The 13,912-nt window shown below is 58.4% G+C and overlaps 1 protein-coding gene across 1 annotated transcript in view; it reads right to left on the bottom strand.

Moving 5' to 3' along the window:
* Positions 1 to 13,912, bottom strand: part of LOC140404604 (chromodomain-helicase-DNA-binding protein 3-like) — a 209,473-nt gene that overhangs the window by 88,750 nt on the left and 106,811 nt on the right. Inside the window, exons 8-13 of the mRNA XM_072493205.1 lie at positions 8,559 to 8,734; positions 7,292 to 7,540; positions 6,261 to 6,464; positions 4,548 to 4,759; positions 1,177 to 1,308; positions 143 to 248 (exon numbers count right to left, since the gene is read on the bottom strand). Of these exons, the coding sequence (XP_072349306.1) occupies positions 143 to 248; positions 1,177 to 1,308; positions 4,548 to 4,759; positions 6,261 to 6,464; positions 7,292 to 7,540; positions 8,559 to 8,734 (1,079 nt within the window). The remainder of the gene's footprint in view (positions 1 to 142; positions 249 to 1,176; positions 1,309 to 4,547; positions 4,760 to 6,260; positions 6,465 to 7,291; positions 7,541 to 8,558; positions 8,735 to 13,912) is intronic.

Raw genomic sequence — 13,912 nt, 5'->3', positions numbered from 1 at the left:
CCTTAACGTCCTTTTATCAGTTCACACACCCGCCATCATCGCAGCCTCTCTTTATCAATCCCCCTCTCCGACCCTCTTGACAGGATTTACAGTAAATCACACACCGTCCCACAATCGGGACAGGTTTCCATTCCACACTTACCTCGATTGCCGGAGAACTGGGAGGCTTGTCGGACACGGACTCCTTGACCTTTTTGAGCTTCTTGGTTTTCTTGGGCCGAGCCGGTTCCTCCCCGATGCACATCTCTCTGTAGCAGCCAGAACGGCACAAATGGTTGAAGCTGGGGGTTAGCAGCTAGCTGAAGAAAGCCCGACAAATTGTAGAATCCCCCACAGCGCAAGAGGCGGCCATTCGGCCCATCGAGCCAGTACCGGCCCTCCGAAAGGGCACCCTACCCAGGACCGCCCCTGCCCTAGCCCCATAACCCCGCCTAACCCGCGGGGAGCACCCGGAGGAAACCCACGCAGACACGGGGGAGAACGTTCAGCCTCCACACAGACAGTGACCTGAGCCGGGGATCAAACCTGGGACCCTGGAGCTGTGATGCAGCAGTGCTAACCACTCAACTCTACAATCCAGGCCCCTGTACAACTGGCAACATTTAGGGTTATAAGAAGGGAAGGAACAGGAGGTCAGGAGGTGTCACGCCTGCTCTGTCTTTTTCTAAAAATAAATTTAGAGTATTATTTCCAATTAAGGGGCAATTTAGCGTGGCCAATCCACCTAACCTGCACATCTTTGGGTTGTGGGGGTGAAACCCACGCAGACACGGGGAGAATGTGCAAAGTCCACACGGACAGTGACCCAGAGCCGGGATTCGAACCTGGGTCCTCAGCGCCGCAGTCCCAGTGCTAACCACTGTGCCACATGCTGCCCCCACCCCCCCGCCCCGCTCTGCAGTTTGACACAATCGTCGCTGCTCTCTGATTCTCAGCTTCACTTTCCCATCCGACTGCCATATCCACCCCTCTCACTCTCTCAGCAGCCACAAACCTGCTGGTTGCAGCCTGGAATACACTCAATGAGCCAAGGCCTTCAGCTTTGCAGGGTAGGGAATTTCTGAACCCGAAAAAGGAGCACGCGGGCATTGATAGTACGGAAGTGACCTGTCTATTCCCACTCTCTGTTACCCCGTCACACCCTGCCAACGGATCCACCGCAGTGCCCCCACTCACCTGTGATTCCAGTACGCCACTTTGAGTGTGTGGTAATCGGGGATTTCCAGCTCGTCCTCCTCCCAGGTGGCCTGGTCGTAGGGCAGATCTCTCCACTTCACCAGGTAGTGGTAGTTGGCCTTCCTGTCGACGCTGCAGAAAGGGGGGAATGAGGAGGTGAGAGGAGCGGGGCACAGCACGTTAGCACCGGGGGGGGGGGGGGGGGGGGGGGGATGGGCAGCCGCAGTTCAATCGGGTGATGAAGGTTCACAAACTGGGCAGCAGCCTCGGGTGATGACCTCTTTGCCAAGTCCAAAAGGAGCAGGCGCCTGGCCTGAGCCAAGGGCTGGGGGTGTAACTCAAGCTCTGATGGTCTCAAAACATGAAATCAGCAACAGCATTAGGCCCAAAGAGTTGACGAGAATGGATTCTCAAACAACTATTGGATCGCAGGAAATCTTTTTATAAAAATAAATTTAGAGTACCCAATTATTATTATTATCATTTTTTTTACAATTAAGGGGCAGTTTAGCGCGGCCAATCCCCCTCCCCTGCACATCTTTTTGGGCTGTGGGGGTGAAACCCACGCAGACACGGGGAGAATGTGCAAACTCCACACGGACAGTGACCCAGAGCCGGGATCGAACCCGGGACCTCAGCGCCGTGAGGCAGCAGTGCTAGCCACCGCGCCGCTCTCAGGAAATGTTAAATCTACCCGACAGAGGCAGACACAGGGGGATCGTTTCAAGTCGGTGGGGTTGGTAACTGGCAGAATAGCCAAACGCAACTGAAGGAAAAACCTTTTTCAGGCAACAAGAGGTTGGGATTTCTGGGTGGCACCAGCCGACAGGAAGGTGGATATCTTTACAAGCAGCCTTCAGCAGAGAGTCGTAAAAATACTCACAACACGATAAAACGAGTGGGGCAGTGACACCAACTGGGCAGCTCTTCAAAATGAGCAGGTCCAGGCTCGAGGGGCTGAAAGGCCTCCTCCTCTGCTCCACCATTCTAAATTCTAACTTGATCAAACTCACGCCGCTCACTGAGATTTAAGTAAGGTCCAATCTTCTAAAGCATTGGTGTGTAAACTTTCAGATAGGTGACTCACTTTGTCCTGGTCACACGCAGACACGCACAAGATACTCACTAATAAATCCCCAAAGGAAGTCAGCAGAAAGTTCTATCCTGAGGGACTGGTGAATCAGACCGATGGGAAAAGTCACAGGTCATCATGAGGAAGAAAGGAACGTGTGCAGATGAAATGAAAATGAAATGAGAATCGCTTATTGTCACGAGTAGGCTTCAAATGAAGTTACTGTGAAAAGCCCCTAGTCGCCACATTCCGGCGCCTGTTCGGGGAGGCTGGTACGGGAATTGAACCGTGCTGCTGGCCTGCCTTGGTCTGCTTTCAAAGCCAGCGATTTAGCCCAGTGTGCTAAACCAGATGAGCAGGAGGAGACAATCCTTCCGTCAATTGAAGTCAGGGCAGATCAGCATCTTAACTTCAGCACGTTCCAGACCCTCACCACCCTCTGGGAGAAAAGGTTTATCCTCAAATCCCCCCTGAACCTCCCACCCCTCACCTTGAACTTGTGTCCCCCTCGTAACTGACCCTTCAACTAAGGGGACCAGCTGCTCCCTCTCCACCCTGTCCGCGCCCCTCAGAATCTTGTCCGCCTCGATCAGGCCGCCCCTCAGTCTTCTCTGCTCCAGAGAAAACAACCCCAGCCTATCCACCCTCTCTTCATAGCTGAAATGTTCCGTCCCAGGCAACATCCTGGTGAATCTCCTCTGCCCCCCCTCCAGCGCAATCACATCCTTCCTATAATGTGGCGACCAGAACTGCACACAGTACTCCCGCTGTGGCCTCACCAAAGTTCTGTCCAACTCCGACCTGACCTCCCTGCTTTTGTAATCACAGCCTCGATTGATAAAGGCCAGTGTCCCATGTGCCTTTTTCACCTCCCTATTAAGCTGCCCTTCTGCCTTCGGAGATCTCTGGACAAACCTGCCAAGGTCCCTTTGTTCCTGGGAACTTCCCGGTGTCAGGCCGTTCACTGAATACTTCCTGGTCACATTACTCCTTCCAAAGTGCATCAGCTCACACTTTTCAGGGTTAAATTCCATCTGCCACTTCTCTGCCCATTTAACCATCCCGTCTGTCTCCCTGTGACCCGAGACACTCAGCCTCACTGTTACCCACCCGGCCAATCTGTGTGTCATCCGCAAACTGACTGATCCCACCCCCCGACCTAGTCATCTGTCGTTTATATAAATGGCAACAATAGAGGACCCAACACCGATCCCTGTGGTACCCCACTGGTCACTGGCTTCCAGTCAGTAACGCAGCCGTCTGTCATCACCCTCTGTCTCCTCCGGCTGAGCCAATTTTGAATCCACCGTAACAAATCCCCCTGTATCCCAGGTGCATTTACGTTCTTTATAAATCTCCCATGTGGGACCTTGTCAAAGGCTTTGCTGAAATCCATGTAAACTACATCAACTACACCACCCTCATCTACACACCTGGTCACACGCTCAAAAAATTCAATCAAATTTGTTAGACGTGACCTCCCTCTGACACAGCCACGCTGACTATTCCTGATCAAACTTTGCCTCTCCAAGTGGAGATAGATTCTCTCCTTCAAGATTCTCTCCAATAGTTTCCCCACCACTGACGCGAGGCTCACTGGTCTGTAGCAGCTGCCTTAACTCTCCAATCCTTCTTAAATAGTGGCACCACATTGTTCTCCAGTCCTCTGGCACCTCTGCCGTGGCTAGAGAGGAATTAAAGCCCAAATACCGTAACTAAAAATTAACTTAAACAGATTGATTAGATTAGTACTTAATCTTGTTTGTTTGAGGGAATATAAATCCAGCCACAATGGAAGGATACGTGGAGATGAGGGAAGTTGAAGCAGGGAGGAGGTTTGTGGGGTGCAGAAACACCAGATTGGAGCAGTTCCACAGAATCCCCACAGTGTAGAAGGAGGCTATTCGGCCCATCGAGTCTGCACCGACCATCTAAACGAGCCCTGGGCCCACTGCCCCACTCTATCTCCGCACCCCACCTAACCTGCACATCTTTGGACTGTGGGAGGAAACCGGAGCACCCGGAGGAACCCCACACAGACACGGGGAGGACGTGCAGACTCCGCACAGTCACCCGAGGCCGGAATCGAAGCCGGGTCCCTGGCGGTGGGAGGCAGCAGTGCTAACTCACAGGACCAAGAGCCTGTGTCTGTGCTGTACATCCTTTGGTAGCCTCCCCCCCAATCTTTATGATCCTAGAAATCAGCGGATTCTGGGCTTCAAGTGGACCTTTCCCACAATGGGTAAAATGAGTTACAGACTGCCTGGGAAAGGCTGCAGGGGTTGAACGTCATCCCAACCTGTGCTGCAGGATACGGTGGATGACCATCCACACAGGCTTTATCCCATAGCGGTAAAACTTCTCCTCCATGGCTGCGTACTGCGGGTCCTGCACTTTGCGTTTCTCACTTTTGCCATCGTCATCGCCAGAGCAGTAATCACACACAGGTGGCTCATCCATGTCAGTTTTCCGTTGATAATTCCGGAACATCACCGAGTGGTAAATCTCCAGCTGTTGGAAACCAGCACATCTGTGGGTTACTTCATCACAAACACTGTGGACAACTGGTGCTGCAGAGTCACTGATTGGACGCCCCAACCCATGCTGTACCTGTCCTGGGAGTGTTTGATGGGGACAGTGTAGAGGGAGCTTTACTCTGTATCTAACCACGTGCTGTACACGTCCTGGGAGTGTTCGATGGGGACAGTGTAGAGGGAACTTTACTCTGTATCTAACCACGTGCTGTACCTGTCCTGGGAGTGTTTGATGGGGACAGTGTAGAGGGAGCTTTACTCTGTATCTAACCCCGGGCTGTACCTGTCCTGGGAGTGTTTGTTGGGGACAGTGTAGAGGGAGCTTTACTCTGTATCTACCCCCGTGCTGTACCTGTCCTGGGAGTGTTTGATGGGGACAGTGTAGAGGGAGATTTACTCTGTATCTAACCCCGTGCTGTACCTGTCCTGGGAGTGTTTGATGGGGACAGTGTAGAGGGAGCTTTACTCTGTATCTAACCCCGTGCTGTACCTGTCCTGGGAGTGTTTGATGGGGACAGTGTAGAGGGAGCTTTACTCTGTATCTAACCCCGTGCTGTACCTGTCCTGGGAGTGTTTGATGGGGACAGTGTAGAGGGAGCTTTACTCTGTATCTAACCCCGTGCTGTACCTGTCCTGGGAGTGTTTGATGGGGAGTGTGTCGATGGAGCTTTACTCTGTATCAAACCCCGTGCTGTACCTGTCCTGTGAGTGTTTGATGGGGACAGTGTAGAGGGAGCTTCACTCTGTACCTAACCCCGTGCTGTACCTGTCCTGGGAGTGTTTGATGGGGACAGTGTAGAGGGAGCTTTACTCTGAATCTAACCCCGTGCTGTACCTGTCCTGGGAGTGATTGATGGGGACAGTGCAGAGGGAGCTTTACTCTGTATCTAACCCCTTGCTGTGCCTGTCCTGGGAGTGTTTGATGGGGACAGTGTAGAGGGAGCTTTACTCTGTATCTAACCCCGTGCTGTACCTGTCCTGGGAGTGTTTGATGGGGACAGTGTAGAGGGAGCTTTACTCTGTATCTAACCCAGTGCTGTACCTGTCCTGGGAGTGTTTGATGGGGACAGTGTAGAGGGAGCTTTACTCTGTATCTAACCCCGTGCTGTGCCTGTCCTCGGAGTGTTTGATGGGGACAGTGTAGAGGGAGCTTTACTCTGTATCTAACCCCGTGCTGTACCTGTCCTGGGAGTGTTTGATGGGGACAGTGTAGAGGGAGCTTTACTCTGTATCTAACCCCGTGCTGTACCTGTCCTGGGAGTGTTTGATGTGGACAGTGCAGAGGGAGCTTTACTCTGTATCTAACCCCGTGCTGTACCTGTCCTGGGAGTGTTTGACGGGGACAGTGTAGAGGGAGCTTTACTCTGTATCTACTCGTCTCCTCTTTTGGTTGTGTACATTGCTGACACCAGTTAAATGAACAGTTTTAACATTGGTCCGCTGAAAGTAGAGAATAGGATGACAAGCGAGTGACCCACCTGCAGCTCGGTGACCCAGGAGCAGTGCCAGTATGACAAGCCCGCCCACTTCACGAAAAACTCCCGCTCGGGACGTCCCTGCAGCGGCTTCGGTGGGGATTCCTCTGGGTTGGCATCGGGTGGTCTGGGCACAGGGACTGGCAGCGGAGGTTCACCCCACCTCCAGTGAAGGATTTTCTGGACTCGGCCCTTCAATAGGGGACACTGCAGAAAGAAGACGAGGATTGAACGCTTATTGGCCGACAGCAAGGTGACCGACAGACCTGCATTTCTATAGCTCCTTTCGCCACCCCAGGGTGTCCCAAGGCCCGTCACGAGTGAATGACACGCGTTTGAAGTGGTGCCACGTTGTAGGAACGAACTAATTTGCGCACGTAAAGATCCCACAAATATGACCAGGTAATCTCTGGTGACGGAGGGATAAATATTGCTCAGGGTGTCGGGTGGGCACATAAACATGCAGGGGAGACTTGGTGATGTTACAAATGCTTCACATTTCTTGGCCCCCTTTCCGACGGAGGTCAGCCCCTTGCAGGGGTCATGGGTCAGTGAGCGACCTCTGGCTATCCAATGGCCTCACACAAGTGACCCAGGGTAAACAGCTGGGCTAGTTACTGTCCACAGCCCCCACCACCCCGACCAACATCCCCGTGTTGCCAGCTGGGCGGATGGGCACAGGGACTGGCAGCGGAGGTACGTCCCACCTGGAATTTATCCGCGTCTCGACAGGAGTCGGACTGGAAAATCTAAACATTGTCAGCCTTGCACTGGTGTATGGGGGACACCGTTACTCTGAAACCAGCTCCAAGTCTCGCTCACACACACACACGTCTCAACTCGGGAGAGCTAGTCCCATTCTGTCATCAGCACCGGGTCAAAGTGCTGGGACCCGCCACCCAACAGCACGTTTTAATTAAACGGGACTGCAGCGGTCCAGGGGGGTTCACTGGCACCTCCTCGACGGATGCTGACATCCCAGTTTAATAAATAAAGGCGGTCACTCTGCCCCTCTGGATGAGAAAGGGACTCACGGTGCAGCGGGGGCACAGCCACTCGCCATTGGGAATCTGCGGAAGCGGGGGATTGAGGCAGTGGATGTGGTAGGAGGATGGACAGGTGTCGCAGCACAGCAGCTCTCCTCCGTCTTTACAGACTCTGCAGTATTCCATGTGATCGTCCTCTTCCTCCCGCTCGCCTCCCAGCTCCACTTCCTCCTCCTCATACTCCTCCTCTTCCTCCTCCTCCTCGTCTTTCGCCTCCCATTGAATGCCTTCTTTCTCCTACAATAACACAAGAACAGGGAGTTACTACACCGGGCTTCACTTGGTGCAGGCCTTCGATGGAACACAGACACACGCCGGGGGAACAGGCAGGCGCGGGCGCAACTTTTCAATGTTTTGTTTTGAAAAATATTTTATTGAGGCATTTACATATTTACACATCAAACACAATCACAAAACAAAACAAGCCAACAGGGCTACAAATAACCAAGTCAACTAAATACCCAAGATCCCAACATCCCGTTCCCCAACTCCACTACCTCCCATTTCACCCCCCACCGCGCTGCAGACATCTTCACTGTTGTTGAAGAAATCGATGAACGGCTGCCCCCTCCAGACAAACCCCTCCTGAGAAACTCTGCCAGGTCACTCACCCACACATCAACACTGCAATGAAGTTACCATGAAAAGCTCCGAGTCACCACACTCCGGCGCCTGCTCGGGTACACGGAGGGAGAATTCAGAATGTCCAACCCACCTAACCTTGCACGTTTTGGGACTGTGGGAGGAAACCGGAGCACCCGGAGGAAACCCACGCCCACACGGGGAGGACGTGCAGACTCCGCACAGACAGTGACCCAAGCCGGGAATCGAACCCGGGACCCTGGAGCGGTGAAGCAACAGTGCTAACCACTGTGCCACCGTGCTGCCCAAATCAGCTCCTAACCTTCTGTGCACCAGAGATCAATCATGGTTTGGCTGTGACACCAAAATCCCTCAGCCCCCAATATCACTCTCGCAAATCTCCTCTGCATCATCTCCAAAACGCTCAAAGTACGGTGCCCAGAATCGGGCACAGTGGTGCATGAAGGTTTCCGATCCCCTCCTTGGCTTTGTACTCCGTTCCAATCTTCAGAAAGCCTAACGATCTTGTCTGCTTTTTCTAAAAAAAGCAAGGCAGCCTCCGCAACCCGCCCCACCGTCGATTTACAGTTTTAAATCCCCCTTCCAGACGGTGTGTCGGACTGATGTATGGTCATGGCTGCGATTCACTCTGCGATGAACGAGCAGTACTCACGCAGAGTGGGCAGCTCCACTTCCCTTCTGGGGCTTTCTCCAGTTCAGGGTCCAGGCAAACCAAGTGGAAAGCTCTGGGGCAGGTGTCGCACAAGATGATCTCTCCTCCCTGCTGACAGACCTCACAGTAATCCTGGTGATCAGTCTCGTACCCGTCCGCCTCCTCCTCGCCACCAACTGCAGAACAACAAACGACGAGAGAGAGAGAGAGAGAGAGCAGGGTTTTAAAAAGGGTCCGCTTAAAGTCGAACTGAAAAGGGCAACAACTACAACGTGAAGACAGACTGGCATTTATAGTGAGCCTTTCATGATGGATTGGCCGCGATAAATTGGGGTGGAGGTGACTGGGTTGGGGGGGGGGGAGGTGACTGGGTTGGGGGGGGGGGGGAGGTGACTGGGTTGGGGGGGGGGGGGAGGTGACTGGGTTGGGGGGGGGGGGGAGGCGACTGGGTTGGGGGTCGAGGCGACTGGGTTGGGGGTCGAGGCGACTGGGTTGGGGGTCGAGGCGACTGGGTTGGGGGTCGAGGCGACTGGGTTGGGGGTCGAGGCGACTGGGTTGGGGGTCGAGGCGACTGGGTTGGGGGTCGAGGCGACTGGGTTGGGGGTCGAGGCGACTGGGTTGGGGGTCGAGGCGACTGGGTTGGGGGTCGAGGCGACTGGGTTGGGGGTCGAGGCGACTGGGTTGGGGGTCGAGGCGACTGGGTTGGGGGTCGAGGCGACTGGGTTGGGGGTCGAGGCGACTGGGTTGGGGGTCGAGGCGACTGGGTTGGGGGTCGAGGCGACTGGGTTGGGGGTCGAGGCGACTGGGTTGGGGGTCGAGGCGACTGGGTTGGGGGTCGAGGCGACTGGGTTGGGGGTCGAGGCGACTGGGTTGGGGGTCGAGGCGACTGGGTTGGGGGTCGAGGCGACTGGGTTGGGGGTCGAGGCGACTGGGTTGGGGGTCGAGGCGACTGGGTTGGGGGTCGAGGCGACTGGGTTGGGGGTCGAGGCGACTGGGTTGGGGGTCGAGGCGACTGGGTTGGGGGTCGAGGCGACTGGGTTGGGGGTCGAGGCGACTGGGTTGGGGGTCGAGGCGACTGGGTTGGGGGTCGAGGCGACTGGGTTGGGGGTCGAGGCGACTGGGTTGGGGGTCGAGGCGACTGGGTTGGGGGTCGAGGCGACTGGGTTGGGGGTCGAGGCGACTGGGTTGGGGGTCGAGGCGACTGGGTTGGGGGTCGAGGCGACTGGGTTGGGGGTCGAGGCGACTGGGTTGGGGGTCGAGGCGACTGGGTTGGGGGTCGAGGCGACTGGGTTGGGGGTCGAGGCGACTGGGTTGGGGGTCGAGGCGACTGGGTTGGGGGTCGAGGCGACTGGGTTGGGGGTCGAGGCGACTGGGTTGGGGGTCGAGGCGACTGGGTTGGGGGTCGAGGCGACTGGGTTGGGGGTCGAGGCGACTGGGTTGGGGGTCGAGGCGACTGGGTTGGGGGTCGAGGCGACTGGGTTGGGGGTCGAGGCGACTGGGTTGGGGGTCGAGGCGACTGGGTTGGGGGTCGAGGCGACTGGGTTGGGGGTCGAGGCGACTGGGTTGGGGGTCGAGGCGACTGGGTTGGGGGTCGAGGCGACTGGGTTGGGGGTCGAGGCGACTGGGTTGGGGGTCGAGGCGACTGGGTTGGGGGTCGAGGCGACTGGGTTGGGGGTCGAGGCGACTGGGTTGGGGGTCGAGGCGACTGGGTTGGGGGTCGAGGCGACTGGGTTGGGGGTCGAGGCGACTGGGTTGGGGGTCGAGGCGACTGGGTTGGGGGTCGAGGCGACTGGGTTGGGGGTCGAGGCGACTGGGTTGGGGGTCGAGGCGACTGGGTTGGGGGTCGAGGCGACTGGGTTGGGGGTCGAGGCGACTGGGTTGGGGGTCGAGGCGACTGGGTTGGGGGTCGAGGCGACTGGGTTGGGGTCGAGGCGACTGGGTTGGGGGTCGAGGCGACTGGGTTGGGGGTCGAGGCGACTGGGTTGGGGGTCGAGGCGACTGGGTTGGGGGTCGAGGCGACTGGGTTGGGGGTCGAGGTGACTGGGTTGGGGGTCGAGGTGACTGGGTTGGGGGTCGAGGTGACTGGGTTGGGGGTCGAGGTGACTGGGTTGGGGGTCGAGGTGACTGGGTTGGGGGTCGAGGTGACTGGGTTGGGGGTCGAGGTGACTGGGTTGGGGGTCGAGGTGACTGGGTTGGGGGTCGAGGTGACTGGGTTGGGGGTCGAGGTGACTGGGTTGGGGGTCGAGGTGACTGGGTTGGGGGTCGAGGTGACTGGGTTGGGGGTCGAGGTGACTGGGTTGGGGGTCGAGGTGACTGGGTTGGGGGTCGAGGTGACTGGGTTGGGGGTCGAGGTGACTGGGTTGGGGGTCGAGGTGACTGGGTTGGGGGTCGAGGTGACTGGGTTGGGGGTCGAGGTGACTGGGTTGGGGGTCGAGGTGACTGGGTTGGGGGTCGAGGTGACTGGGTTGGGGGTCGAGGTGACTGGGTTGGGGGTCGAGGTGACTGGGTTGGGGGTCGAGGTGACTGGGTTGGGGGTCGAGGTGACTGGGTTGGGGGTCGAGGTGACTGGGTTGGGGGTCGAGGTGACTGGGTTGGGGGTCGAGGTGACTGGGTTGGGGGTCGAGGTGACTGGGTTGGGGGTCGAGGTGACTGGGTTGGGGGTCGAGGTGACTGGGTTGGGGGTCGAGGTGACTGGGTTGGGGGTCGAGGTGACTGGGTTGGGGGTCGAGGTGACTGGGTTGGGGGTCGAGGTGACTGGGTTGGGGGTCGAGGTGACTGGGTTGGGGGTCGAGGTGACTGGGTTGGGGGTCGAGGTGACTGGGTTGGGGGTCGAGGTGACTGGGTTGGGGGTCGAGGTGACTGGGTTGGGGGTCGAGGTGACTGGGTTGGGGGTCGAGGTGACTGGGTTGGGGGTCGAGGTGACTGGGTTGGGGGGGGGGGGGAGGTGACTGGGTTGGGGGGGGGGAGGTGACTGGGTTGGGGGGGGGGAGGTGACTGGGTTGGGGGGGGAGGTGACTGGGTTGGGGGGGGGAGGTGACTGGGTTGGGGGGGGAGGTGACTGGGTTGGGGGGGTGACTGGGTTGGGGGGGTGACTGGGTTGGGGGGGTGACTGGGTTGGGGGGGTGACTGGGTTGGGGGGGAGGTGACTGGGTTGGGGGGGAGGTGACTGGGTTGGGGGGGAGGTGACTGGGTTGGGGGGGAGGTGACTGGGTTGGGGGGGAGGTGACTGGGTTGGGGGGGAGGTGACTGGGTTGGGGGGGAGGTGACTGGGTTGGGGGGGAGGTGACTGGGTTGGAGGGGAGGTGACTGGGTTGGGGGGGAGGTGACTGGGTTTGGGGGGGAGGTGACTGGGTTGGGGGGGGAGGTGATTGGGTTGGGGGGGAGGTGACTGGGTTGGGGGGGAGGTGACTGGGTTGGGGGGGAGGTGACTGGGTTGGGGGGGAGGTGACTGGGTTGGGGGGGAGGTGACTGGGTTGGGGGGGAGGTGACTGGGTTGGGGGGGAGGTGACTGGGTTGAGGGGGAGGTGACTGGGTTGAGGGGGAGGTGACTGGGTTGGGGGGGGGGAGGTGACTGGGTTGGGGGGGGGAGGTGACTGGGTTGGGGGGGGGGGGAGGTGAATGGGTTGGGGGGGGAGGTGACTTGGTTGGGGGTGGGGAGGTGACTGGGTTGGGGGGGGGGGGGGAGGTGACTGGGTTGGGGGAGGTGACTGGGTTGGGGGAGGTGACTGGGTTGGGGGAGGTGACTGGGTTGGGGGTGGGGGGGAGGTGACTGGGTTGGGGGGGAGGTGACTGGGTTGGGGGTGGGGAGGTGACTGGGTTGGGGGGGGGGGGGAGGTGGTGACTGGGTTGGGGGGGGGGGGGTGACTGGGTTGGGGAGGGGAGGTGACTGGGTTGGGGGTGGGGAGGGGAGGTGACTGGGTTGGGGGTGGGGAGGGGAGGTGACTGGGTTGGGGGTGGGGAGGGGAGGTGACTGGGTTGGCGGGGGGGGGGAGGTGACTGGGTTGGGGTTGGGGAGCTGACTGGGTTGGGGGGGGAGGTGACTGGGTTGGGGGGGGAGGTGACTTGGTTGGGGGGGGGGAAGGTGACTGGGTTGGGGATCGAGGTGACTGGGTTGGGGGGGGGGAGATGACTGGGTTGCGGGGGGAGGTGACTGGGTTGGGGGGAGGGGGGAAGGTGACTGGGTTGGGGATCGAGGTGACTGGGTTGGGGGGGAGATGACTGGGTTGGGGGGGGGGGAGGTGACTGGGTTGGGGGGGGGGAGGTGACTGGGTTGGGGGGGGGAGGTGACTGGGTTGGGGGGGGAGGTGACTGGGTTGGGGGGGGGGGAGGTGACTGGGTTGGGGGGGGGAGGTGACTGGGTTGGGGGTGGGGAGGTGACTGGGTTGGGGGTGGGGAGGTGACTGGGTTGGGGGTGGGGAGGTGACTGGGTTGGGGGTAGGGAGGTGACTGGGTTGGGGGTAGGGAGGTGACTGGGTTGGGGGTGGGGAGGTGACTGGGTTGGGGCGGGGAGGTGACTAGGTTGGGGGCGGGGAGGTGACTGGGTTGGGGGTGGGGAGGTGACTGGGTTGGGGGTGGGGAGGTGACTGGGTTGGGGGTGGGGAGGTGACTGGGTTGGGGGTGGGGAGGTGACTGGGTTGGGGGTGGGGAGGTGCCTGGGTTGGGGGTGGGGAGGTGACTGGGTTGGGGGTAGGGAGGTGACTGGGTTGGGGGTAGGGAGGTGACTGGGTTGGGGTTGGGGAGGTGACTGGGTTGGGGGTGGGGAGGTGACCGGGTTGGGGCGGGGAGGTGACTAGGTTGGGGGCGGGGAGGTGACTAGGTTGGGGCGGGGGGTGGGGAGGTGACTGGGTTGGGGGGGGGGGGAGGAGGTGACTGGGTTGGGATGGGGTTACTGGGTTGGGGTGCAGGAGTAAGCTTAAGTAGGGTGCTGAGTTTTTCTACGATCCGAAGTACACTCGATGGGCCGAATGGCCACCTTCTACACTGTAGCGATTCTACGATTTCATGATCTCAGGTAATCCACTCTGCTTTACTACAACCTCAGCACTTCTTGAAGTGCACCCACTTTTGTAATGTATTAAAGGGAGTGGAGAGTGAAGTTTAGACAGGACGGGTATTAAAGGGAGTGGAGAGTGAGGAGGTTTAGACAGGACGTGTATTAAAGGGAGTGGAGAGTGAGGTTTAGACAGGACGGGTATTAAAGGGGGTGGAGAGTGAGGAGGTTTAGACAGGACGGATATTAAAGGGAGTGGAGAGTGAGGAGGTTTAGACAGGACGGATATTAAAGGGAGTGGAGAGTGAGGAGGTTTAGACAGGACGGGTATTAAAGGGAGTGGAGAGTGAGGAGGTTTAGACAG

This window comes from Scyliorhinus torazame, chromosome 31 (assembly GCF_047496885.1).
Source record: "Scyliorhinus torazame isolate Kashiwa2021f chromosome 31, sScyTor2.1, whole genome shotgun sequence".
NCBI classification, from domain to species: Eukaryota; Metazoa; Chordata; class Chondrichthyes; order Carcharhiniformes; family Scyliorhinidae; genus Scyliorhinus; species Scyliorhinus torazame.
Note: the sequence above shows the minus strand (reverse complement) of the source record. Positions and strands in the feature narration are given on the sequence as shown.